Source organism: Erinaceus europaeus, chromosome X, assembly GCF_950295315.1.
Source record: "Erinaceus europaeus chromosome X, mEriEur2.1, whole genome shotgun sequence".
In the NCBI taxonomy this organism is placed as follows: domain Eukaryota; kingdom Metazoa; phylum Chordata; class Mammalia; order Eulipotyphla; family Erinaceidae; genus Erinaceus; species Erinaceus europaeus.
The window spans coordinates 85285483-85312194 of record NC_080185.1 but is presented as its reverse complement, the minus strand read 5'-3'; the positions used below and the strand labels follow the sequence as shown (position 1 = coordinate 85312194).

General features: G+C 42.4%; 2 protein-coding genes across 7 annotated transcripts in view; both read right to left on the bottom strand.

Annotated features, from left to right (window-relative positions):
- PHF8 (PHD finger protein 8) overlaps positions 1-7534 on the bottom strand; it is a 139968-nt gene extending 132434 nt beyond the window's left edge. For 5 of the 6 annotated variants that reach the window (XM_060183472.1, XM_060183474.1, XM_060183475.1 and 2 more), the window contains exons 1-2: positions 6697-7534; positions 5574-5766 (exon numbers count right to left, since the gene is read on the bottom strand). In XM_060183472.1, the coding sequence (XP_060039455.1) occupies positions 5574-5671 (98 nt within the window). In that variant the 5' untranslated portion in view covers positions 5672-5766; positions 6697-7534. The remainder of the gene's footprint in view (positions 1-5573; positions 5767-6696) is intronic. The other variant, XM_060183473.1, reaches the window with a different exon arrangement.
- Positions 1-26712, bottom strand: part of FAM120C (family with sequence similarity 120 member C) — a 423297-nt gene that overhangs the window by 221596 nt on the left and 174989 nt on the right. The window lies entirely within an intron of this gene.

Here is a 26712-nt window from a genome sequence, read left to right as displayed (position 1 = left end):
TTCCCCAGAGACACACCCTACTAGGGAAAGAGAGAGGCAGACTGGGAGTATGGACTGACCAGTCAACGCCCATATTCAGCAGGGAAGCAATTACAGAAGCCAGACCTTCCACCTTCTGCAACCCACAATGACCCTGGGTCCATGCTCCCAGAGGGCTAGAGAATGGGAAAGCTATCAGGGGAGGGGGTGGGATATGGAGATTGGGTGGTGGGAATTGTGTGGAGTTGTACCCCTCCTACCCTATGGTTTTGTTAATTAATCCTTTCTTAAATAAAGAAAATAAATAAATAAAAAGAAAATGGAAAAAAAAAAGAAAAAGAACATGTAAAACAGAAAACTGATAAGGATGTGGCTGGGTGGCAGCGTACCTGGTTGGGCGCACATGTTTTTTATTTTTTTTCTTTCTTTTTTTCTGATTTTTTTTTTATTGGGGAATTAATGTTTTACATTCAGCAGTAAGTACAATAGTTTGTACATGCATAACATTCCCCAGTTTCTCATATAATAATACAACCCCCACTAGGTCCTCTGAATCCTTCTTGGGCGCACATGTTATAGTGCACAAGAACTGAGGTTCAAGCCCCCAGTCCCTACCTGCAGGGGGAATGCTTTGCAAGTGGTGAAGCAGTTTTGCAGGTGTCTCTCTGTCTCTTCCTCTCTATCATCTCCCCTTCCTTCTCGATTTCTGTCTGTCTCTATCCAGTAAATAAAATAAAGATAATTAAAAAAAATAACCCCATCAGCTGGGGCCCTAGTCTGGGAGTCCTGAGATTCCCAAACAGATGTAATATGGGCCTAGATCTCGAATAGATCCTTCTCTCCATTGTTACTGGTCGTTTCTATCAGGAACAACACAATAGACCCCTTTTTGGGCCCCCAAAGGACCTTGCCCTCAACATAGATCAACAAGGTGGAGAATGTTCCATCCTCCAAAGGAAGGATGGACAACATACTCTATGCTACTACACCTGAGGAAGATGGGTCCTGATATTGGGGCAGCTTGGAACATTCCTACTCATGAGCACAGAATGTGAGCTCAGATCTATAGGGATGCAGATGTCACACAGGCTCCTAAGCTGAATATGGGCCCCAGATCACAACAAATTGATGGGGTTTACAGTCAACAATATTTATACACCTTCCCCATATTTGGGAGCTACTTTCTTCCCTGATCCAGCTTTCTGGTCCTTTTTCCAGCCATGACAACATCTCCCCAGACAATAACTTAGATTCACCTGCATATCAGATGCCAGACTCAGGAAAAAAAAACTAGTATAGTCATGGGCTCTTTGGAATATAACTAAAATATGCCTACTAGCTATCTACAGAATGGAGACACCCCCCCCCACCCCAACTCTTCACTACTCAAGCCTTTAGGTTCATGATTAGTCAACAATTTTTTTTCAGTCACCAAGTTCCAGATACTAACATGATGCCAGTAGGACTTCCCTGGGCAGACGACCCCACCAATGTGTCCTAAAGCCCCACTTCCCCAGAACCCCGCCCCACTACGGAAAGAGAGAGGCAGGCTGGGAGTATGGATCAACCTGTCAATGCCCAAGTTCATCAGGGAAGCAATTAAAGAAGCCAGACCTTCCACCTTCTGCACCCCATAATGATCTTGGGTCCATACTCCCAAAGGGTTAAAGAATAGGAAAGCTATCAGGGGAGGGGATGGGATAAGGAGTTCTGGTGGTGGGAACTGTATGGAGTTGTACCCTTCTTATCCTATGGTTTTTTTCAGTGTTTTCTTTTTATAAATATTTTTTTAATAAAAAAAACATGTAAAACAAAACATTTAAAAAGCAAGTTAGCAACTTGGGGAAGATGTCTGCACACCATACACCTAACAACAGGTTGAAATCCAAAACATAAAGAAATCATACAACTCGGGAGTCGGGCGGTGGCGCAGCGGGTTAAGCGCACGTGGCGCAAATCGCCGGGACCTGCATAAGGATCCCAGTTCGAGCCCCCGGCTCCTCACCTGCAGGGGAGTCGCTTCACAAGCGGTGAAGCAGGTCTGCAGGTGTCTGTCTTTCTCTCCTCCTCTCTGTCTTCCCCTCCTCTCTCCATTTCTCTCTGTCCTATCCAACAACAACGACATTAATAACCACAACAATATTAAACAACAAGGGCAACAAAAAGGAAAATAAATAAATAAATAAAAAGAAATCATACAACTCAACAACAAAAAAAAATCAAGAAGCCCAATAAAAAGTGGACAAAATATCCGAAAAGGTCCTTCTCCAAAGAAGATATACAAGGTAGGGTGATAACATAATGGTTATGCAAACAGCTCTCCTGCCTGAGGCTTCAAGGTGTCAGGCTCAGTCTCCCAAACTACCATAAACCAGAGCTGAGCAGGGCTCTGGAAACAGAGGCACACACAAGATATGCATGTGGCACACAGAAAAATTATTCAACATCACTTATTAGGAATATGCAAGTTATGCAGAATCTAGAGAACTGATACACAGGAACTTGTAACAACAAACAAACACAGAAGCAAACACCCTGTTTCAAAGACTTTGTGAGAACGATGGTGGTTATGAGTTGTAGATGAGAAGGTGAAGACACAGAACTTTGGTGGTGGGGTTTCAACTATATGTACACTATAATCTTACAATCTTGTAACCCACTATTTATCACAAAAAATATAAATAATAATTTTTTTTAAAAGTTTAATGAGATGTTATCTCCCACCAGTAAGAATGATCTATATCAAAAATATTTGGAAATAAGCACTAGCAAGGATGTGGTACACTATTGGTGGGAAAATAAACTAAAGCAGACATTATGGAAGCATGGACAGTATGTGAAAAAAAAAATGAAAATGGAAATTCATCCTGTAATATTTAAAAGAAACAAAAACATCAATTTGGAAAGGAAATATTCAGCCCCATTTTCTTTTTTTCCCCTTTTGTTGCCCTTGTTGTTTTATCGTTGTTGTGGTTATTATTATTGTTGCTGTTGATGCTGTTGTTGTTGGATAGGACAGAGAAATCTAGAGAGGAAGGAATGACAGAGAGGGGGAGAGAAAGATAGATACCTGCAAACCTGCTTCACCATTTGTGAAGCGACGCCCCTGCAGGTGGGGAGCCAGGGGCTCGAACTGGGATCTTTACACCAGTCCTTTACACCATGTGCACTTAACCTACTGCACTATTGCCTGACCCCCCCCAGTCCCATTTTCTTAATAACACTATTCACAATAGGCAAAATATGTAATTAACGTAAATACTCATTAACAGACAACTGGATAAAGAATCTATAGGACACTATATATATATCCCATCATTTAAAAATGGCATCCAGGCTTTTGGGTGATAATGCTAAGTGAGGTAAGTGAAAGACAATTGCTAAAGTTTATGTACAATGTAAATAAAACAAACCTGAAAAAATAATAAAATAAGATAAAATAAGAAAGGTCTTATCAGAAAAACATAGCAATTATGGAGAAAGGAAGAACAGGAGGGCAAGAGGAGATGTGAAAAAGGGATACTGTCAGTATAATGGCACTGGCACCAGTAGTAATGAGTGTGATGAGTCTTATACACATAAATAGATATAAAAATTATACCCTTAAAACTTTTATCATACTGTAAAACAATGTTAAGTAATTCAAAATGTAAAATAATCAGGAAAGATATATTAGGTACACTGTGTAGGTGAAAACAAAGATGATCTGAAAGCCAAAGCAACTTGTCCAAGGTCGGTCTGATATTCAGAAAGCCACAACCCAAATCCATACTCATTGGATTCAAATTGTTTCAAATGAACTAGTATCTCCTGCAGTTATTTATTTAGGCAAAATCTACTGCCAGGATATAAAAATACTATAAGGGGGGTAGATACCATAATGGTTATGCAAAGAGACTCTCATGCCTGAGGCTCCAAAGCTCCAGGTTCAATTTCCCAAACCACCATAAACCAGAGCTGAACTGTAAAGAAAATAAATCAATATTTTTTAATTCTACCTTTTTAATTATCTTTATGTATTGGGTAGAGACAGTCAGAAATCACAAGGGAAGGGGGTGAGAGAGAGAGAGAGAGAGAGAGAGAGAGAGAGAGAGACCTGCAGCCCTGCTTCACCACTTGCAAAGCTTTCCCCCTGCAATTGTGGACTGGGGGCAAGTCAATATTTTTTCAATGAAATTTTTTTGTGTCTAGAAACAAATTTTTAAATTTCGAGGGTCAGGGAGATGTGCAATGGAAGTGCATGGGAGAGATGCCAGGTTCAAGACAGAGATGAGCAGTGCTCTGGTTTAAAAAAAATAAGAAAAAGAGGGAGTCAGGTGGTAGTGCAGCGGATTGAGCATAGGTGGTGCAAAGCACAAGAACCTATGTAAAGATCCCAGTTCGAGCCCCTGGCTTCCCACCTGCTCTGCAAAGGCGGTGAAGCAGCTCTGCAGTTGTCTATCTTTCCTCCTCCTCTCTGTCTTCCCCTCCTCTCTCCATTTCTCTTTGTCCTATCCAACAAGACAACATCAATAACAACAACAATAATAATTACAATAAAACAACCAGGGCAACAAAAGGGAATAAATATTTTTTTAAAAAATTTCAAAAAGGGCAGGGGTTGACAGCATAATGGTTATGCAAAGAGACTCTCATGCCTCAGGCTTCAAAGTCCCAGGTTCTATCCCCTGAAACAACATAAGCCAGAGCTGAGTAGTGCTCTGGTAATAAAAAAAAATTAAAAGAAAAGCAATAGTCTGGGAGGTGGCACAGTGGATAAAGCATTAAACTCTCAAGCACAAGGTCCTGAGTTCAACCCCAGACAGCACATGTACCAGAGTGATGTCTGGTTCTTTTTCTCCTCCTATCTTTCTCGTTTAATAAATAAAATCTTTAAAGAGAGAAAGAAAGAAAGAAAAGAAAAGAAACAAGGGAGGTGGCACAGTGGATAAAATGTTGGACTATCAAGTATAAGGTCCGGAGTTTGAACTCTGGCATAACATGTATCAGAGTGCCATGCTGGTTCTCTCACTCTCATGAATAAATAAAGAAATAAGTAAATAAATACATATTTTTAAAAGAATGTGTTTTCTTTAAAATGTCTGTATGGAAAACATGTATGTCTGTATACATGTATTATTAAGGGAAAAGGCAGTGAACAGGCAGTGTAGGGGTGGTGGATACGAGATTTGCATGCCTAAAGCCCCAGAGGTCTGGGATTCAATCCCTGGCTGACCATATGCCACAGCTGAGCAGTGGTCTCTCCGTCTCCTTCTCTCTCTAGAAAATGCATAGACTAAAATGTTTTAAAGAAAGCTTTCCGTTTGTTTTGCTTTGCTTTTTTTATAGAGTGCAATGAAGAAAAAGCCAAGGAAAAATAGAGAAAGGGGAGAAATCAGAGATCAAAGTCTACTAGGTCCTAAACTAAACTGCAGGAGACGTGGAAGAACCTGGGTTTGAGAAGTGGGTTAGAGTTAATTCTCCAGAGAAAGTTTCTAAGCAGTAACCTCAAACAGCTGAGAAAGGAGTGAGCGAAGTGAGCCAGCACCTGGCCACTCTTGACTCTATTCAGCCTGGCCTGCCCCTCACCCCCCCTACCCCCCCCCCCAGCTTACCTGCCGTGAAACCAGTCCTGACATATGTCGCACTCAATCATGAAACGGGTCACATCATAAGGCAGTCGACAGAGGCAATACACCGGCACAGAGGCCATCTTCGCCAAGTTCTGCAGCGTTCGGCTACCAGACGGGTTCCGAGCGTCCAGAGGAGCTGGAGGCAGCTGAAGCACGCGTCCTTTCTGGAGGATGGCTGAACACAAACAACACTTTACAGAGTGAATCACGTCCCCCAGAGTACCAACCCTCACTACAGCACAAATGGGGAGTTACAGCTCCCGGATGCAACAAAACTGGTGTGGCGATAGGGGGCGTTCGGAGAAAGTGCACTCGCCTTCAGAATTTCTTCAACAAATAAAGAAAAATAAAGAACAGCGCTCTGCTGTCGAGGTGTGTGTGTGTGTGTGTGTGTGTGTGTGTGTGTGTGTGTGTGTGTGTGTGTGTGTGTGTGTGTGTGTGTGTGTGTGTGTGTGTGTGTGTGTGTGTGTGTGTGTGTGTTTTCTATTTCTCTCTACCTTATTCAGCCCCACCCCCACCCCCGAGACAGTGAAAACTTCTTTCTAGGTTTCAAAAAAATACCCTTTTCAGGAAGACTCTTTAGTCCTTCACTGCTACCTCTCCTAGCCTTCCACCTTCCTACCAAGGGCTTTTATTATGATAAAAACCACAACTAAACAAATAAATAAATACGGGGCTTGGAACCACAGAAGAAGACCCTTCTGTCATCCCTACCCGCTCCCTAAACCGAGGCAACTAGAGAGAGATGAGGGATACCAGGAAATCGGCTATAAGATTATTGGGAAATTATCTCGATACCTTTAGGAACCAAGCCAGCGAGAGACTAGGCGCCCAACTCAAATCACTGTAAGGGGGTCGTGTTCTCAGAGTTTAAAGGATCTTTTCCCTCACTCTCAAAATAAAGCCGTCCCCAATCAGTGAGGAGCCTCGTCAACTGAAATTAATCTCGATTTCAAAACAACTCAGATAATCCTCTACGTCAAAAACCAGGGTTCTCGTAGCGCCCCTGAAACGAAAACGGTCTCTTGAACACCCTGAAATGGATTAGAATGCCCACCCCACCCCCCGCGCGCCCCTGTAACTATGCAAAGGATTTTCTCCTCACCGCTCAGAAACTGGCAGGCATCTTCTCACAGCTCCTCAAATTGACAAGGACGTACTTGTTTCCCTAAACTGACAGAATTATTATCATAGATCCTGAAACTGTCAGGAATATCCTCGCAGCCCCCCGAAACTTACTAGAATCTCTTCACGCCTCCCAAACTGACAGGAACCTCCTCAAACCCCAAACCTGACAAGAATGTCTTCAGTCCCGAGCCCTACAAAAGCCTCTTGCCCGAAAAGCTGCAGGGTTTTCTCACACCCCTGGAGCTCAGTCCCACCGACGCGCAGGCGGCTGGGCTAGCTCCAGAGCGGCTCAGCGGAGGCTCTGCCGGGCAGTTCCGGCCCCACCGGCTGCGCGCGTCGAATTCTGGGATCGTCAGGGCAACGCTGTGAACCTTGCTCGCCTTCCTCTCGAGCCACCCGTTGGGTCCTGCGCGCCAGGGACGCTCAGCGGTTTCTTCAGAGAAGCTTTCTCCACAGCTCAGTCCTGGCCCGACTGTTAGGGCCTACAGAAGACCGTGGCTAGGGCCTACTCCCACCGCCGCCCGGCCAACGGGTTAGCGGTGCCGTCGCCAGGCCGGCAGGAGACAGCCACAAGCAGAGGAACGAGATGACACCGCGGTCAGGTCAGAGGAAAACAGTCCTAAAAGTCGCCGAGAGAAGCCCTGGTAGCGGTAGTGGGCAATTCGGGGTCATCAATAAAGTTTATTCAAAACAACAACGAGGAAGTTAAGCGGAGGAGGAGAAGTCTGCGGCAAACAACGACCATGTTGAGAGTGGCGGTGGCGGCGCCGAGAGGCAAACCTGCCGCCATCTTAGGAGAGCCAGGTTACGCGATATCCGCGGGGAGGGAAAGGGGGGTGACCACGGTGACGCCACAAAGGGCGGGGCGCTACCTTGAGAAAGGGGTGGGGCGGGACTTAGCTGGCTTTGGACCCACTCGTCTCTTCAAGGGCGCCAATAGATGTTGAGGACTTGGAACCTAGAGGCGGGGATGCCGCCATCTTAAACGAGGCAGACGCTTGGCTCCATTTTGAGTGGGGCTGCAGACGTCTCAGTCTTTCCTATTCTCCTGGCAAGCAAGGAGTTAAGTGCACCCCCCAGCACCACGCATACACATGTACACACACCAGCACACACCCTCCTTTTCAGCCTTTCCTCCTATGAGCAGAGGTGCACCCTGTGACTGCAAACTGCAAAATTAATAGTTGGTGGTGGGGGCGTGCTTTGGCCTGGGTGGAGGTGCAGTAGTCACAATGACTCCCATTCATTGAACACCTTATGTGGGTTATGCCCTTCGCATTCTTCGAGTTGATTCTTCTTTGCCCTACAAGGGATGTTTCTGTTAGTATCCTCAAATGAGGACACTGGCAAGTATTCCACAAAGCTTCTGTAAACTTTGCAGCTCTCTCTGAAACTGCTTTAACTCTACAATTTCACTTCGATTCAGTTCAGATACAGATCAAGGATTTACAGGCACAGGTGTCATGATTTCCTGACTGAGGTCAAGGGAGGTTGAGTAACTAGAACTCCCGGACACAGACTATTACCTGTGAAGTCCTCTCACCATTTTATTTGCTTAAAGGACTCCACAGCTTTAAAACATTGAGTGTATGTGCACACCCATGTCCTAAGTGATGCAACAGGCACTATGTTACATGGTGAAATATACAATTAACTTGTTTTATGAGTCACTTCACGGCTAAGTGTACTTCCTTTCTGAAAGGGGAAAAGTAGGTTTGAAAGGGAAGAAGAGACCAAGTTCACTTTGGAGTATATAATGAATTAAAGTGTGTGTGGAATAACTCATCCATTCACCCAACAATTCCTTAATGAACATCTATTAAGCAACAGGCACTGTGTTAGATGGTGAGGATATAGTGGTATACCTGACAAGGGCCTGATCTTCAGGGAACTGTCAATTCTTGGGAGGGATCAGTCAATAATAAAGATTTTTTTAAGTCATTTATTAGCATGAGAGAGAGAACATCAGAGCATCACTCTGGCATTTGTGATGTTGAACATGGAACTTTGGACCTCATGCACACAAGTCTAATGTTCTAACCGCTTTGCCTTGCCCCAAATCACGAACAAACACAACTTCATTCACATATTTATTGAATACCTACTATAGGTCAGGGTAAACAAAACAGGCAAGATCTTTGCCTCCCATGTGATTCAGATTCTAGCAAGGGAGAGTAACACAGTGAGTCAAATAAAGGAATTGCAGACTGTGAAATAAATAAAACAAGCGTGAGAGAAAAATTTAGATTGATGATGGTAGATTTTGGACAATGAAATCACAGAAGTCCTCTTGGAGAAGGTGGTATATGAGCTGAGATCTTTATACCAAGATCTGGCCAGGGACAGGGCAGGAAGAATCAAAAGTGCAAAGACGTTGCATATGGTGATGGAGGCGAGTTCAAATCACCCTCTTAAGAACACCACCTTGAAGGACTGAGGAGATAGCATAATGATCATGCAAAAAGACTTTCAGTCCCAACACCACTATAAACCAGAACTGGGCTGACCAGTGCTCTGCTAAACAAATCACTACACATCTACACTTGAGTGTAATGGACATTCAGGTGAGCTTTCTAGAGAGGAATATGAGACCTTGTGTGTACCTTTGAGAAGGATATGGGAGATAATGGTATAATTGAGAAATAACAAGGAATATCAAATCCAAATTACTACCTAAAAGTATGGGCTGCATATATGAGAATAATTCAGACATGTTCAGTACCAGTGTCAGAAAAATTCTTCACAGGAATTGGGATTTTACCCAAATACAGTAGTGCACACCTCCTCACTCCTGAAAATTCCTCCCCAGTATTGTTGGGAATGTGTTGCAATACTAAAAAATAATGGAAAAGACACAACCTCTCAAAGGACTAAATAAATGGCTGACAAAGAAAATCTTGTCATTTTTCAAGGATGGGAGACATGCTTCTCTAGAAGTGTGTGTTCAAGTTGTGCCTCTCACAGCATTAGTACATTATCTGAACTGGCTGCCACAGAATAAGGATGGTAACAACAAAAGATAAATTCATGACAGATAACATTCACTGAGAGTTTGCTGTGTGGTAAACACTGGTTTAAGCTCTTTATATGCATAGCTCACTCGTATTTTCTTATAGATTTATTTATTAACATGAGAGAGAAAGAACCAGAGATTCACCATGGAACATGAAATGCCAGGAAGCGAACTTGGACTTCACATTCAAGTGAAGTCCAACACCCTAATGTCTGCACCACCTACCTCCTGGAGTGGCTCACTAGCTCCTTATAGCAACTCTATGATGTGGGTTTTAGTACCAGAATTTATAAATGAAAAAACTCAAAGGTCACATAACTAATGTGTATCCAAGTTGGGATTCCTAGTGATACAAGTCCAGAGTCCAGGTTCTATTATATCACTGGTATGAATTTAATTGGTGTCACTAAGATCTATGTATTGGGCAAAGATCCATGTATTGGGCAAATATCTTTTCTTTGCATAATTTGAATCACAGAAGCAAAACACTCAACTTGGAATGAAAACTAGCAGGATAGGCCCCCCAGGCACTTCTTTAAGTGCTCATGTTACCATGCACAAGGGCATGGGCTCAAACTTCAGGTCCCCATCTGGAGGGGGAAAGCTTCACAAGCAGTGAAGCAGTGTTTCAGGTCTCGGTCTCTCTCTCTCTCTCCTCTCCAATTTCTCTCTGTCCTATCAAAGTTTTTTTTTTTCCTTTTTTTTTCTTTTTTTATTTCTTTACCAGAGCACTGTTCAGCTCTGGCTTATGGTGGTGCAGGGGGATAGAACCTGAGACTTGGGAGCCTCAGGCATTAGAGTCTATTTGCATAACTATATGCTATCTACCCTCCACCCTTCTTTTTTAACTTAATATTTATTTATTTCCTTTTTGTTGCCCTTGTTTTTATTGTTGTTGTAATTATTATTGTTTTGTTATTGATGTTGTTGTTGGATAGGACAGAGAGAAATGGGGAGAGGAGGGGAAGACAGAGAGGGGGAGAGAAAGATAGACATCTGCAGTCCTGCTTCACCGCCTGTGAAGCAACTCCCCTGCAGGTGGGGAGCCAGGGGCTTGAACCAGGATCTTCATGCCAGTCCTTGCGCTTTGCACCACGTGCGCTTAACCTGCTGTACTACCGCCCGACTCCCCCTCCACCCTTTTTTTTTTTTATTAAAAGATCCTTGGGCTGGGGAGACAGCATAATGGTTATGCAAAAGCCTTTCAAGCCTGAGGCTCTGAGGTCTCAGGTTCAACCCTAGTGCCACTATAAGCCAGAACTGAGCAGTGATCTGGTCTCTCTCTCTCTATCTTTCCCTCTGTATCTACCCTTTCTCATTAAAATAAACTAAATAATATATATATTAAAAAAGATCATTATAGTATCCAGAAGAATAATGATGTTGACTCTTTTCAGATATTAAAATAGAAAAAACAAAACAAAACCTAGCAGGATAGTCCCCAGGTGCTACAGTTGGTAACTGAGAATATGGATTGTTCCTCCAGAGTTGTGCTTAGGGAGTCTGTTCAGAGTGGTGTTTCCAGAAACTGCTCTAGGCTTGCTCTAATATTCTGTCATCACTGTCTTCAGTCTTAATAATTTTATCTTTGAACTGAAGTCTTTTAAGTGTGGTCTACTGAGACAGTGGAGCATACACTTAAGCAGAAGAAGTGTAGTGGGTGGCAGCACTCACACAGCAGGTGGTAGTAAGTAAGTACTGCTAAGTAGTTGGAAAGACCCCAGGTATGCACGCACACACATTGGGACAGTCCAAGGCACTGGTGGGGTACTTCAGGCCAATGGCAACAGTGGTAGCAGTAGTTGAAGCAGCAGGTTCCATGGCAGTGACCATGGTGGGGTAGGGTGGGGTGGAGTGGGAAGTGCTAGAGAGTACAGCCTCTACTTGGGGCCAATTATGGGACCTGTGGTGAGGAGCAAGCTGCCTTTCTGTTGCCAGAACCTGTTCCTTTGCCACATCTGTTCAAATATTAACTCTGGCCTGAAAAATGGGAAAGGAACTGCCAAGTGTTCAGGCAAAAAGCACTGCCAACAAATTGTTACAAAATAAAATATACTCGTGGACATTTAAAATTGTATGAAAGAGTAGAAATGTTTGAAGCATTTAGGGTGGCAAACTAACTCACCTGGATAGTGTGCCTGCTTTGCTATGTGCTCAACCCAGGTACCCAGTGCAAGTTTTAGGGCTGTGGTGTCTTTACCATGCCCCATCTCTATCCTCTTTTTTATCTGAAAAAGTTAGTCTGAAACAATGGCGTCTCAGCAGCAGCAACAATAAATTTTTTTGAGATATATATATATATACCATGTCTGGTTTTGAAAAGTGGCATAATATTGCAAAGCAAATCCAATAATTTTAGAAATAGGAAATAATGCAAATATCATTATATTAGGCACATTAAACCAAGTTTCCAATGAATCAGTAATTAATGAGGAGGACAATGTAAAAATGTTTTCAGGCATTTTGATTTGTAAACAAATCAGAAACTCATTTTCAATTTCTTGCCTGATCTTAGCCTGTTGAACTGCTATAGCAAAAATACCATAGACTGGGTGGTCAATAAAAATGTACTTCCTGGGAGTAGGGCGGTAGCACAGCGGGTTAAGCGCATGTGGCGCAAAGCTCAAGAACCGGCATAAGGATCCCGGTTCAAGCCCCCGGCTCCCCACCTGCAGCGGAGTTGCTTCACAGGTGGTGAAACAGGTTTGCAGGTGTCTATCTTTCTCTCACCCTCTTTGTCTTCCCCATTTCTCTCTGTCCTATCTAACAATGACGACATCAATAACACCAACAATAACTACACCAACAATAAAAAAACAAGGGCAACAAAAGGGAAAATAAATAAATATTTTTTAAAAATGTACTTCCTGGCTAGAAGTGGACCTACCCTATGACCCTACAATTCCTCTCCTGGGGATTTATCCCAATGAACCAAACACACTCATCCAAAAAGATTTGTGTATACCTATGTTCATAGCAGCACAATTTGTAATAGTCAAAACCTGTAAGCAGGGGCCAAGTGGTAGTGCACGTGGTTGAGTGCACATATTACAATGCACAAGGACCCAGGTTCAAACCCCCAGTCTCCCACCTGCAGGGGGAAAGCTTTGAGAGTGGTGAAGCAGTGTTGCAGGTCTCTCTCTCCCACTCTACCTCCCACTCCCCTCTTGATTTCTGGTTGTCTCTATCCAAGAAATAAAGATAATGAATACATTTTTTAAAAAAACCTGGAAACAAGCCAGGTGTCCAGTAGCAGATGAGTGGTTGAGTAAGTTGTGGTCTATATACACAATGGAATACTACTCAGCTATTAAAAATGGTGAATTCATCTTCTTCACCTCATCTTGGATAGACCTTGAATGAACCATATTAAGTGAGATCAGCCAGGAAGAGAAGGAAGAATATAGACAGCGTTGAAAAACAAGAACAGAAGAACTGGAGTTGATTTATTTTACCTAAGTAAGACTCTGGGGTGGGGGATAGGGTTCAGGTCCTGGAACATGATGGCGGAGGAGGACCTACCTAGTTAGGGTTGAATAGAAATGTGGAAAACTGAGAAATGTTACACATGTACAAACTATTGTGTTATACTGTTGACTGTAAAGAAATTTAAAATATAAACATTTTTTAAATTAAAAAATTACTTCTCAGGGGCCGGGTGGTGGCACACCTGGTTGATCGCACATGTTACAACGCACAAGGACCCAGGTTCGAGTCCCTGGTTCCCACCTGCAGGGGGAAAGCTTCACGAGTGGTAAAGCAGTGCAGCAGGTGTCTCTCTTGCTATCTTCCTCTCTATCCTCCCCCTTCCCTCTTGATTTCTGGCTGTCTCTATCCAATAAATAAATAAAGATAATAAAAAAATTTTAAATTACTTCTCACAGTTCTGGAGGTCAGCGGGTCCAATATCTAGTTCATAGAAGGCAAATGTGTGATGGAATAGGGTGAGGGATTTCTTAGCCTTCTCTCTCTTTTTTTAAATTTTCTTTATTGAGGAATTAATTGTTTTACATTCAGCAGTAAATACAATAGTTTGTACATGCATAACATTCCCCAGTTTCCCATATAACAATACAACCCCCACCAGGTCCTCTGTCATCCTTCTTGGACCTGTATTCTCTCCACCCACCTACCCCAGAGTCTTTTACTTTGGTGCGATACACCAATTCCATTTCAGGTTCTACTTGTGTTTTCTTTTCTGATCTTGTTTTTCAACTTCTGCCTGAATATCATCCCATATTCATCCTTCTGTTTCTGACTTATTTCACTTAACATGACTTCTTCAAGCTCCATGCAAGATCGGCTGAAAACGGTGAAGTCACCATTTTTTACAGTATTCCATTGTGTATATATACACAACTTGCTCAGCCACTCATCTGTTGTTGGACACCTGGGTTGCTTCCAGGTTTTGGCTATTACAAATTGTGCTGCCAAGAACATATGTGTACACAGATCTTTTTGGATGGATGTGTTGGGTTCCTTAGGATATATCCCCAGGAGGGGAATTGCAGGGTCATAGGGAAGGTCCATTTCTAGCCTTCTGAGAGTTCTCCAGACTGTAGCCTTCTCTCTTGTAAGAATAGTAATCGTATTTATGAAGGCTTTGCCCTAAAAACCTAATCACCTACCATACTGAAGGTCAGGATTTTGATATGGAAATTGGGGGTAAACATACATTCAATCTATAGCTTCAGGCAACATAAAAAGTCATTGTATGACTTTACATTTAAAATTAGATTCAGACTTAAATAAAAGGAATTTGTATAAAGAGGAAACTTTTTAAGAATCCCAAAGCTGTGTTTATTAATTTAGCAAACAAGAATACAAATGCTCATTAAATTCTCTGAGGTAGGAGTCGGAAGGTAGTGCTGCGGGTTAAGCACACGTGGCACGTAGTGCAAGGACCGGCTTAAGGATCCCGGTTCGAGCCCCCGGCTCCCCATCTGCCAGGAAGTCGCTTCACAAGTGTTGAAGCAGGTCTGCAGATGTCTATCTTTCTCTCCCTCTCTCTGTCTTCCCCTCTACTCTCCATTTCTCTCTGTCCTGTCCAACAGCGACGACATCAATATCAACAATAATAACTACAACAACAATGAAAAACAACAAGGGCAACAAAAGGAAAAATAAATAAATAAATATAAAATAAATTATCTGAGGTGTGCTGGGTGGTGACACACCAGTTGAACCCACATATTACCATGCAGAGACCTGGTTTCAAATTCTCAGTCCCCACCTGCAGGGGGTGAGGGAGGGGAAGCTTCAGGAGCAGTAAAGCAGTGTTGTAGATGTTTCTTTCTCTCTCCCTCTCTATCTCACCTTCCTATCTCAATTCATCTCTGTCCAAATAAATAACTAAGTAAATCTTTTAAAAAACAGCCTCTGAAGATATCTTAGGGGGATAATTAGCTGTTTGAAAGAGACAGACAGGGAGAGGGAGTTGGCTTGAACAACACTCTATTTAGGAGACAAGTCCACAGATCTGTGCAAAGTTGATTAAAACAAGTCCTAGTGCTTATTGGTTGAAAATAATAAAATCTTTTTTAGAAAAATTGTCCCTCAAGGATTGTCAACATTAAAATTTTGAAATAATTTGTCAGAAATTTATCCCAGTGTATATCCATGTGTATGAGCACTTATAGCTGAATTTTAAATTTTATTCCACTGATCTGAATATCTATTTTTGTTCCAGTACAATGTGCAGTTATGTTTGTTTACTATAGCCCTGTAATATCAATGTATTGTATTTTGATCAAGAAGTATGGGAGCTGGGTGGTGGCACACCTGGTTGAGTGCACATGTTGCCCATGGTCCCAACCTGCAGGGGGAAAGCTTTGTGAGTGGTGAAGCAGTGATGCAGGTGTCTCTCTTTTTTTCTATCACCCTCTTTCTTCTCAATTTCTGACCGTCTCTATCCAATAAATAAATAAAGATAATTTAAAAAATAAAAAGAAATTTACAAAAAGAAAGAAAAGAAAAGTAGAGAAGAGAAGAGAAAAGAAAAGAAACCAAGAAGTGTGATGCCTCCATTTATTCTTCCTCAGGATTGACTGGTGTTTCTGGGTCATTTTGGTTTCAAATAAACTTCTCTATGATTTGTACTTTTGCTTTAAAAAATGCTCAATGGGATTCCCTCCTTTCAATCAATGGGATTTTTATAGGGGTTACATTGAATATGTATACTGTTTTGGATAAGATGATCATTTTAAAAATGTTAATTCTTGGGGCACACCGGGTTAAGTGCACACAGCGCAAAGTGCAAGGACTGGCTCAAGGAACCTGGTTCAAATTCCCAACTCCCCATCTGCAGGGGAATCAGTTCACAAGCAGGTCTGCATGTGCCTGTCTTTCTCTCCCCGTCTCTGTCTTCCCCTCCTGTCTCAATTTCTCTTTGTTCTATACAACAACAACAATGGAAAAAACAGCCACCAGGAGCAGTGGATTTGTAGTGCAGGCCCCGAGCCCCAGTGATAACCCTGGAGGCAAAAAGAAAAAAAAAGTTAATTCTTCCAATCCACAATCCTGGAATATCTTTTCATTTCCTTGTGTTTTCTTTTATTTCATTTCATAGTGATGCATTTTTGTGTTTGTTTTGTTTTTGTCTTACCAAAGAATGCTCAACTCTGGTTTATGGTGGTGTGGAGACTGAGCCTCAGACATGAGAGTCTGTTTGCAAAATCATTATGCTATCTTCCCCCACTGATGACTCATAGCTTTTTATGCATACTTCTTTTTAAAAAATATTTACTTATTTTCCCTTTTATTCCACTTGTTTTATTGTTGTAGTTATTGTTGTTGTTATTGATGTCATCGTTGTTGGATAGTACAGATAGAAATGGAGAGAGGAGGGGAAGACAGAGGGAGGGAGACCTACTTCACTGCCTGTGAAGCAACTACCCTGCAGGTGGGGAGCCAGGGGCTCAAACCAGGATCCTTACACCGGTCCTTACACTTTGTGCCACTTGTGCTTAACCTGCTGCGCTACCGCCCTACTCCCTCATGCATAATTATTTTACATTCTCTATTACATCTATCCTGGGAGACCTAATTCTTTTTTTTTTTAGGCTATTGTAAATAAGAATGCTTTCTGAATTTCTTCTTGTAGTTTACTTCTTGCATAGAGTAATGGCACAAATTTTTTGTATATTAATTTTGTAGTCTGCCACCTCACTATATTGTTTGTTTTATTGTTGTAGTTATTGATGTCATCGTTGTTGGATAGGACAGAGAGAAATGGAGAGAAGAGGGGAAGACAGAGAGGGGGAGAGAAAGATAGACACCTGCAGACCTGCTTCACCACCTGTGAAGCGAATTCCCTGCAGGTGGGGAGCCGGGGGCTCAAACCGGGATCCTTAACGTCGGTCCTTGCGCTTTGCGCCACCTGCACTTAACTCGCTGTGCTTGGATTTTCTATATATGCTATCATATAACCTGCAAAGAGTAATAGTTTCCCTTCTCTTCCAACTTGGATCTTATTTATTTATCTATAATAAATAGCAGAGTCATTGAGAGGGAAGGTGGGAAATGGGAGAAAGAGACATCTGCAGTACTGTTTCACTACTCACGAAACATGAGCACTATAATGTGTGCACTCTTATCAAGTGTGCCACTGCTCAGTCCCTTTTTCTTTTTCTTGCCTAATTGCTGTGGCTAGAACTTTTGTGTCTATGCTGAATAATAATGGTGATAAGTGGACTGCCTTGTGCTGTTCCTGATCTAAGAGATAAATGTTTCAAATTTTCACCAAGTTTGATATTGCTGTTGATATGGCCTTTACTATGGCCTTTACTAAATTCAGAAGTCACCACTCCTTTCTTTTGAGAGAGAAAGAGAGAGAGAGAGAGAGAGAGATCACAGTTCTGAAGCTTCCTTCAATGCAGTGTGGGCCAAACTCTAACCTGGGTTGCTCTCATGGCAAAACAGCACACCATCCAAGTGACTATTTCACTGTGTCTCCTCCCTTATCTTTCCCCCATCTTTTAAAATCTTTAATTACAAAATGATTTTGAATCTTGTCAAAAATTATTTTATTTTTTTATTAGACCAGAACACTGCTCAGTTCTGGTTTATGGTGGTGCTGGAGACTGAACCTGGTACTTCAAAGCCTCAAGCTTAAAAGGCTTTTTGCATAACCATTATGCTATCTCCCCAGCCCTGTCCTCAAAATTTTTGATGCATGTTAGTAAAATAGTTTTAAAAGAAAAAACATATCTTTTTAAATTTTTTTTATTTATAAAAAGGAAACACTAGGGCCAGGCAGTGGCGCACCTGGTTAAGCGCTCACATTATAGTGTGCAAGGACCCAGGTTCAAGCCCCTGGTCCCCACTTGCAGGAGAAAAGTTTCACAATTGGTGAAGCAGGGTTGCAGGTGTCTCTCTTTTTCCCTCTCTATCTCCCCACCCCCTCTCAATTTCTCCCTGTCTCTGTCCAATAATAAATAAACAAAAATATTTTAAATAAAGGAAACACTAACAAAAACCATAGGTTTTAACTATACTTCCCTGTGCCCTGGTTTTTGAGTAATCAATTTCATTTTGCACTAAGCCCTACAAATTATGTAACAGGGCAAATTATGTAACTTTTGCTAGATGATAATTATAAGGCAAACTAGAATTGTAGCTACTTAAATAGCCCCCCTGCTATAACCAAGCATGTCTACACTAGGGGTGGGGATGAGAATATAAACAGGATGACATTACAGAGTTGTGAATGGGTATTATGGATATTTTATTTAAAAATAGACTCATACTAGCCATATTATATGGCCAGTTGCTTTTCTTTATTTGGTAGTATGTCTTATAAATCTTTATTATTAAATTTTATTTATTTATTTATTTATTTACTCATGAAGAAGATAGGCAGAGAGAGAGAAAGAACCAAACATCACTTTGGTACATATGCTGTCAGGGATTGAATTTAGGACCACATACTTGAGAGTCCTGTGCTTTATCCACTGCACCACCTCCCAGTCCACTCTTCGAGGTCTTTCCACCAGAGAACAAAGATCAACCTTGTCCTTTTTCAAATTCTTGTCCAGAATTTGATAACTCAGCTGGGTTATCAATAATTCAGCTGGGTCTTCTTTTTTTCTCTTTACTTCCCTGATGGGTATAATTAGGGTATAATTATACTCTAACATAGAATAAGTATACTCTAAGATAGAATATAATTATTATTATTACCATCATCATCGTTATTACTAATACAGAGCTGCAGGGAACATCCCAATGAGGACTTCTTGTACATGGTCATGTTTCTCTGAGGAATGGGCTGCTGGCTTATAGGGTATGGACAACATATATACGTGTGTGTGTGTGTGTGTGTGTGTGTGTGTGTGTGTGTGTGTGTATTCAGTAGCTTGGTATCTTTAAATTTCCTAAGATTTTGAACTTAAAATTGTCAGTCAGTAGGAACCTCATATTTCCACTGTAGAGCCTATATTTTCCCCAGTCCTGGAACCTTAGGGTGGGGTGCACTTTCCTGCATGCTTCTCTCAATTCATACTAAATAATATCGCATCCGCCGATCCCAACCTGATCAACGCAACAAGTGCCTATCCAGCATGCTTCACTTCAGACTGTGTCCAGAGACTTCAGGTGTGGAATGACAACCCTTCAGCTTCATTACTCGAGTGAGACCTTTCCTTTCATAGTATTCTCTAATTCCATTCCAGGCAGTTCACTTCCTAACAAAGTCCCAAAACCTAGATATACACCAGGTCCCCTGAGATAGAGCATATGTTCACACGTATCCATAAACTAGGGCAAAATATATACCTGAAAGCAGAAGTACACAACAGTCTGCAGTGAGTACCCCCCAACACTTCATCTGCACTATTCCAGCCTTCAGGTCCATAATGGTTCAACAATTTGTTTGGCTTTGTATGTTAACTCTCTTTTCAGCCACCAGGTTCCAGATGCTAGCATGATGCCAACTTGACTTCCCTGGACAGACGACCCCACCAATATGTCCTGGAGCTCCGCTTCCCCAGTGCCCCACCTTACTAGGGAAAGAGAGAGGCAGACTGGGAGTATGGATCGACCAGTCAACGCCCATGTTCAGTGGGGAAGCAATTACAGAAGCCAGACCTTCCACCTTCTGCAACCCACAGTGACCTTGGGTCCATACTCCCAGAGAGATAAAGAATGGGAAAGCTATCAGGGGAGGGGATGGGATATGGAGATCTGGTGGTAGGAATTGTGTGGAGTTGTACCCCTCCTATCCTAAGGTTTTGTTAATGTCTCCTTTTTTAAATTAATTAATAAAAAAATTATCAGTATGATGGGAAAAATGATAACTCATGTATGTTAATTTGCATTCTCCCATCACTAATGAAGTTGAGCATCCTTTTTACATGATATCTATTTGACAGTTCTCTGTGAACTGTAATATTTGCCTACCTTTTTTTTTTTACCAAACTCTTTCTTATTTTTAATATTTATTTATTATTGAATAGACAGAGAAATTGAGAGATGAAGGGGAGAGGTAAAGAGACACCTGTAGCCCTACTTCACCACTTGTGAAACTTTCCCCTCTGCAGGTGGGGAACAGGGGCTTGAACCTGGGTTCTTGTAATGTGAGCACTCAACCATGTGCACTATGACCTGGCCTGCATCTAGCTTTGTTTATTTTTTTAATAATTTCTTTTTTAATATTTATTTAAAATAAATAAATATCCCTTTTGTTGCCCTTGTTGTTTTATTATTGTAGTTATTATTGTTGTTATTATTGATGTCATCGTTGTTGTTGGATAGGACAGAGAGGAATGGAGAGAGGAGGGGAACACAGAGAGGGAGAGAGAAAGATAGATACCTGCAGACCTGCTTCGCCACCTGTGAAGTGACTCCCCTGCAGGTGGGGAGCTGGTCCTTGCGCTTTTTGCCACATACGCTTAACCCTCTATGCTACCGCCTGAATCCCAGCTTTGTTTTTTTTAAAGCTCTTTTCTATATTGACTTTCAATAGTTATTTACATTTCTGGATATTAATACTTGCCTATTGTGTATATTGTTTGTTGGTAACATATTTAAATTTATGTTATCATTTGAAAGTTTATTTTCTATTTATTATTTTTTAATATTTTTATTAGGGGGACTTAATGGTTTACAGTAATGACTGTTGTTGGTACATCTGTAAGATTTATTTTTTATTTTTATTTTTTAATTTCTTTATTGGGGAATTAATGTTTTACATTCATCAGTAAATACAATAGTTTCTACATGCATAACATTTCTCAATTTTCCATGTCACAATACAACACCCCAGGTCCTCTGTCCTTTTTGGACCTGTATTCTCTCCCCCCTCCACTCTTTTTTATTTTTTATGTGGTTCTGGCACCTCACATATGCACAGTATCACTGGCTGAGGCCAACTTTTTTTTTTTTATCAGAGCACTACTCAGTTCTAGTTCTTGGTGGTGGAGGGGGTGGATCCTGGGACTTTGGAGCCTCAGGCATGAAAGTCTTTCTGCATAACCATTATAGTATTCCCCCCCCCACATGTGGCCAGTTTTTTTGTTTTGTTTTGTTTTGTCTTTTGTCTCCTGGGTTATCGCTGGAGCTGAGTACCTTCACTACAAATCCACTGCTCCTGGAAGCTATTTATTTTTCTATTGTTGCTACTGTTATTATTGTCGCTGCTAGTGTTGTTGGATAGGACAGAGAGAAATTGAGAGAGGAGAGGAAGATAGAGAGGGTGAGAAAAAGACAAACACCTGTAGACAGGCTTCACCGCTTGTGAAGAAAACCGCCCCCCTACCTCGCAGGTGGGCTGGAACCAGGGTCCATAACCGGGATGCTTGAATCTGTCCTTGTGCTTTGCACTATGTGTGCTTAACCCGCTGAACTACTGCCCGGCCCCCCAATGGCTAGTCTTTTATTCTTTTATTTTAGGAAATAAGGAGATACAGATTGACAAAGGAGAGACATCACATTCATGAAGATTCCTTGGTGCCTCTATATGGTTCTTAAACTCAAACTCAAGTCTCACTCTTGATAAGGAATGCACTCTACCAGGTAACCCATCTCCTGGAACCCAGAAATTTGTATTATTGAGACCAGAGCACCAGTTCACCATTTTATGCATTGTTGGGAATTGAACCCATAAGTGTATGTATGTAAGGGACATGCTTACTGCTGAGCCATCTCCCCAGTTCTATATGGAAGTTTTAAATGTGTGTACATTCCTTTGATAAATAAGGATTGTATATATCCCTCCTTTCCTCTTACTTTATTCCCTTTTGCTGTTTTAGAAAGCATTCGTAGTCCAAGGCAACAGCCACATTATCTTATCTTTTTTCTCATTCAGTTAGACTGCTTTCCTTTTAGGTCTCTAGTCGACCTTAAACTCATTTCCTTCTCAAAGCCTTTGTATTTTTCCTATCAGGAATTCTCTTCCAATAAATCTTCTGGCTGACACCTTCAGGGCTCAAGTCAAATATTGCTTCTTCCAAGAGACCTTCACTGGGCCTGCTAACTAAATTAACCACCCACTCTCCATTATCTTATGCTATATTTCTTTACTTTGATTTATTTTCTGCAGAGATCACTTCTCTCTCTCTCTCTCTGAAGTTATCTAATTTGTTTCTTTTTTCATGGTCTTTCTCTCCCTAGACTGTAACTTCCACCAACTAGATAATTTGTCTTTTTCTAGCTTCCATAATAGTTTCATAGTTCATTGTAGTGAATTTGGTAAAATGTAGGAATAACACTATTTTTGTTTCCAAAAAAGATAGCTGATTATCTCAACACCAGGGTTATTTTAAAAAGGAGAATCATGCCTGGCATCCTGTTTTTCTACCTTTATGAAATACTGAGTCAAGGATGGTTTAGTTATATTATTCAGTCCAGTGGTTCTCTTTTGTGGTTATGTATCAGAGTCACACTTAGAGACTTAAAAAAATTTAGTTATATGGCATGTATTAGTTTCCTAGGACTGTCATAAGAAAGCCCCACAAACTGGCTCAAAAATAACAGAAATTCATAGTCTCACAGTTCTAGAGGCTTTAAGTTCAGAATCAAGGACAGGATCATGCTGTCTCTGAAGGCTCTATCAAACCATCTTTCCTTGCCTTTTTTTTTTTTTTTTTTTTTTGCTTCTGGCATTTGCAGTTCTTGACATTCCTTACCTTGTAGAATCATCACACTACTTCCTATCTCATATGTTTAAATTTAATATTTCCTTTTTTTGCCTCCAGGGTTATTGCTGGGGCTCAGTGCCTGTACCATGAATCCACTACTCCTGGAGGCCTTTTTCCCCACTTTTGTTGCCCTTGTTGTTGTAGCCTTGTTGTGGTTATTATTGTAGTTGTTGATGTTGTTCGTTGTTGGATAGGATAGAGAGAAATGGAGAGAGGAGGGGAAGACAGAGAGGGGGAGAGAAAGATAGACACTTGCAGACCTGCTTCACGGCCTATGAAGCGACTCCCCTGCAGGTGGGGAGTGGGGGGGGCTCGAACCGGGATTGCCAGTCCTTGTGCTTTGTGCCACGTGCACTTAACCCTCTGTGCTACCTCCAGACTCCCTCTTTTTATTCTCTGAATGCAGCACTAGGAATTGAACTCAGGCCTTCACAAATGTGCTCCATTGCTGAATCACTTTTATGACCCAGTTTTTTAAATTATATATAATATATATATATATATATATATATATATATAGAGAGAGAGAGAGAGAGAGAGAGAGACAGAGAGAGAGAGAGACAGAGAGAGAGGAAGAAGAAAGAAGAAAGGAGAGAAAGAAAGACTAAAACATGGCCTCACCATCCATGGAGTTCTATCTCCCTCTGTACTTGATGTCATGTCATGTTGGAGCTCAAACCCAGGACCTCACACCTGGAAAACATGTTTTATCCATTGAAATAACTTCCTGATCCTAGCCACTTCTTAAAGTCCCCAAAGCAGTGATTATAGTCCACCATAATGTACTACAAAACTAAAATGACTTAAAAAAAAAAAAAGGAAAGCAAACTCATAGATACAAAGAACAGATTGGGTGGTTTGGGAGGTGGTACAGTGGATAAAGCTTTGTGCTCTCAAGCATGAGGTCCTGAGTTCAATTTCTGTCAGCACATGTACTGTCGTATGCTTTACATTGGTTTGTTCTAGCCCTCCCCCCGCCAAGAGAATTGGATCAGTCCAATTAATTTCGCAGGCCTGCTTGGCCCCGCCCCAAGGAACCCGAGAATTCCTGAGTTCCCCAGTGGAAGAGTTCCTGAATTCCTGAGTTCGAGAGTTTTAGAGTTACAGAGTAAGAGAGAGTGCCAGAGAGACAGAGTTCCTGGGTTTCTGAGTTCCAGAGTAAAAGAAAGAGTGCTTGTGCCCGCCTGTGAAGCTAGACCCGCCCGGCAAGAGCCTCCGAATTTTAACAACAAATGGCGCCCAAAGTGGGGCTGACCTGCGCATCTCTCAGATAAGTAAAGACAATTTGGCTACCTATGCACTATGGCCTTCTCTTCTGCTTGTGAAGAGATCTCCAAAGGCCTCTGCTCTTTCTTCACGAGACTGTTTTGCTGTTTCTGGAACATTTATCTCTGGACCACTCTGTGGTTTCCACTCGCTCGGGCAAACTCAGAACAGCCAGCGGGAAGAGCCAGCGGGCGGGAGGCGAGGCGTGGAGCTGCCGTTTCCACCTGGTTAAACAGCCAGCCAGCCGGCTGCGCCCAGACAACCCCACGCACTGCGCCCGCAGCCCCGCAGCCCCACAGCCCGCAAGAGGCCTACGCCAGCACACAAAAGCCCCAAGAGCCCAATGCCAACATGCTGGAGCCCTATGCCAACACACAAGAGCCCGAGGCCAGCCCACAGGAGCCGGCTCTCCACCGCGTGGCGCAGGGCACTGGACGCGTGATCCCTCCACGCTGCTCGGCCACTGCGAGCAGGGCAGCAGACATGGCAGGGCCATGGGGCAGGGCCGCGGCGGCCTATCATGGCCGCCACCCCTGGGCACCTAGGCCCACGCCTTCTACAAAACTAGCCTGCCTGCCCTCTTTCTATGAATTCTGGAACCATCCCGGTCCTCCCGGACCCCCGGGCTCCCCGCCGAAACTGGGCACACGAGATCTCCAGCCGCCGGTCCGGTCTGAAGGCAGACAAGCTGGAGTATGCAGAGATTTGTGCAGAGATCGCAACCTGCAATTCCTAAAAGTGAAGCTGCGCGGGAAGCCACCTCCAGATGGTGAACCCCCCCCAACAACTAAGACAGTACAGATTTAAATTCGTGTTTAAAATGACATGTCTTCGTAACAAAGGTTTCTCTCCTTGTGTATTAATGACCATGTTTATGTGTATGTTTAAAGTTTGATAAACAGTAGCTTTAAGGCTAAATTCTTACTAGTCAAAGTTAAATGAAAAAGGTTTTCAATATTATTCTAAAATTAACTTACATTTAAAGTCTAAGGTAAAAATTAGTTAACAATCAATATATTTTAACTAAGTTGGTCTAAACAAAAGGTTAAATAGACTTGTTGATATGTAAAACACTACCTTCTCTATTAGAAATGGTAGATCGCACAATGGCTATGCTAATTATTCTCATGCCTGAGGTTTCCTCTCCGGCCCACACCTAGGGTGTGTCTCCATCTTGAATGGGTGTAACAAAAGGTTAAAAGACGTTGTTGATATGTAAAAGTCTCAAATTCCTTCTCTATTAGAAACGTTGGATCGAGCAGTAGATATGCTAATAACAAGTTTTGTTTCATAGTAAGTAAGTTGCAGCCAGCTGCCTGTGGGACTCTAGGCCGTTCCCCGCCCCCATGCAATTGCCCGTCGAGGCAAGTAGCCCCCCAGAGGCAAGAAATGTTTTTTTTCAGATAAGGCCCCCTCAGGCCTTCCCTTGGCAACATGCTGGTTTTTGTTATATATGTTTCTGTTCACCCCACACCCTTGATACTATAGTCATTTAGTTAAAAAGAAAAGGGGGAATTGTCGTATGCTTTACATTGGTTTGTTCTAGCCCTCCCCCGCCAAGAGTATTGGATGAGTCCTGTTAATTTCGCGGGCCTGCTTGGCCCCGCCCCAAGGAACCCCGAGAGAGGGTTCCTGAGTTCGAGAGTGCCAGAGTTGGAGAGTTCCTGAGTTCCTGAGTTCTAGAGTTTCAGGGTTACAGAGTAAGAGAGAGTTCCAGTGTGTCAGAGTTTCAGAGGGTTCCCCAGTACGAGAGTTCCAGAGTAAGAGAGAGTTCCTGAGTTCCGGAGTTCGAGAGTTTCAGGGTTACAGAGTAAGAGAGAGTTCCACAGTGGAAGAGTTTCAGAGGGTTCCCCAGTACGAGAGTTCCAGAGTTCCAGAGTTGGAGAGTTCCTGAGTTCCCGAGTGACAGAGTTCCTGAGTTCCTGAGTTCGAGAGTTTCAGGGTTACAGAGTAAGAGAGAGTGCCAGAGAGACAGAGTTCCTGGGTTTCTGAGTTCCAGAGTAAAAGAAAGAGTGTTTGTGCCGCTGCAAAGAGACAGCGGAGTTCTGTTTGGTGATTAGTTTGTCTTAGTTTATGAATCGTTGTTCCTGAATAAAGAAATACAGCTTCTCTGCCCAGCCGTTGTCTCCGCGTCTCTGTTACCCGCCCGTGAAGCAAGCCGGCTGGCAAGAGTGATGTCTGGTTCTTTCTCTCTCTCCTATCTTTCTCATTAGTTAATAAATAAATAAAATATTTTTAAAAATTTTTTTTTATTTAAGAAAGGATTAATTAACAAAACCATAGGGTAGGAGAGGTACAACTCCACACAATTCCCACCACCCAATCTCCATAACCCACCCCCTCCCCTGATAGTTTTCCCATTCTCTATCTCTCTGGGAGCATGGACCCAGGGTGATTGAGGGTTGCAGAAGGTAGAAGGTCTGGCTTCTGTAATTGCTTCCCCACTGAACATGGGCGTTGACTGGTCGGTCCATACTCCCAGTCTGCCTCTCTCTTTCCCTAGTAGGGTGTGTCTCTGGGGAAGCTGAGCTCCAGGATACATTGGTGGGGTCTTCAATCCAGGGAAGCCTGGCCAGCA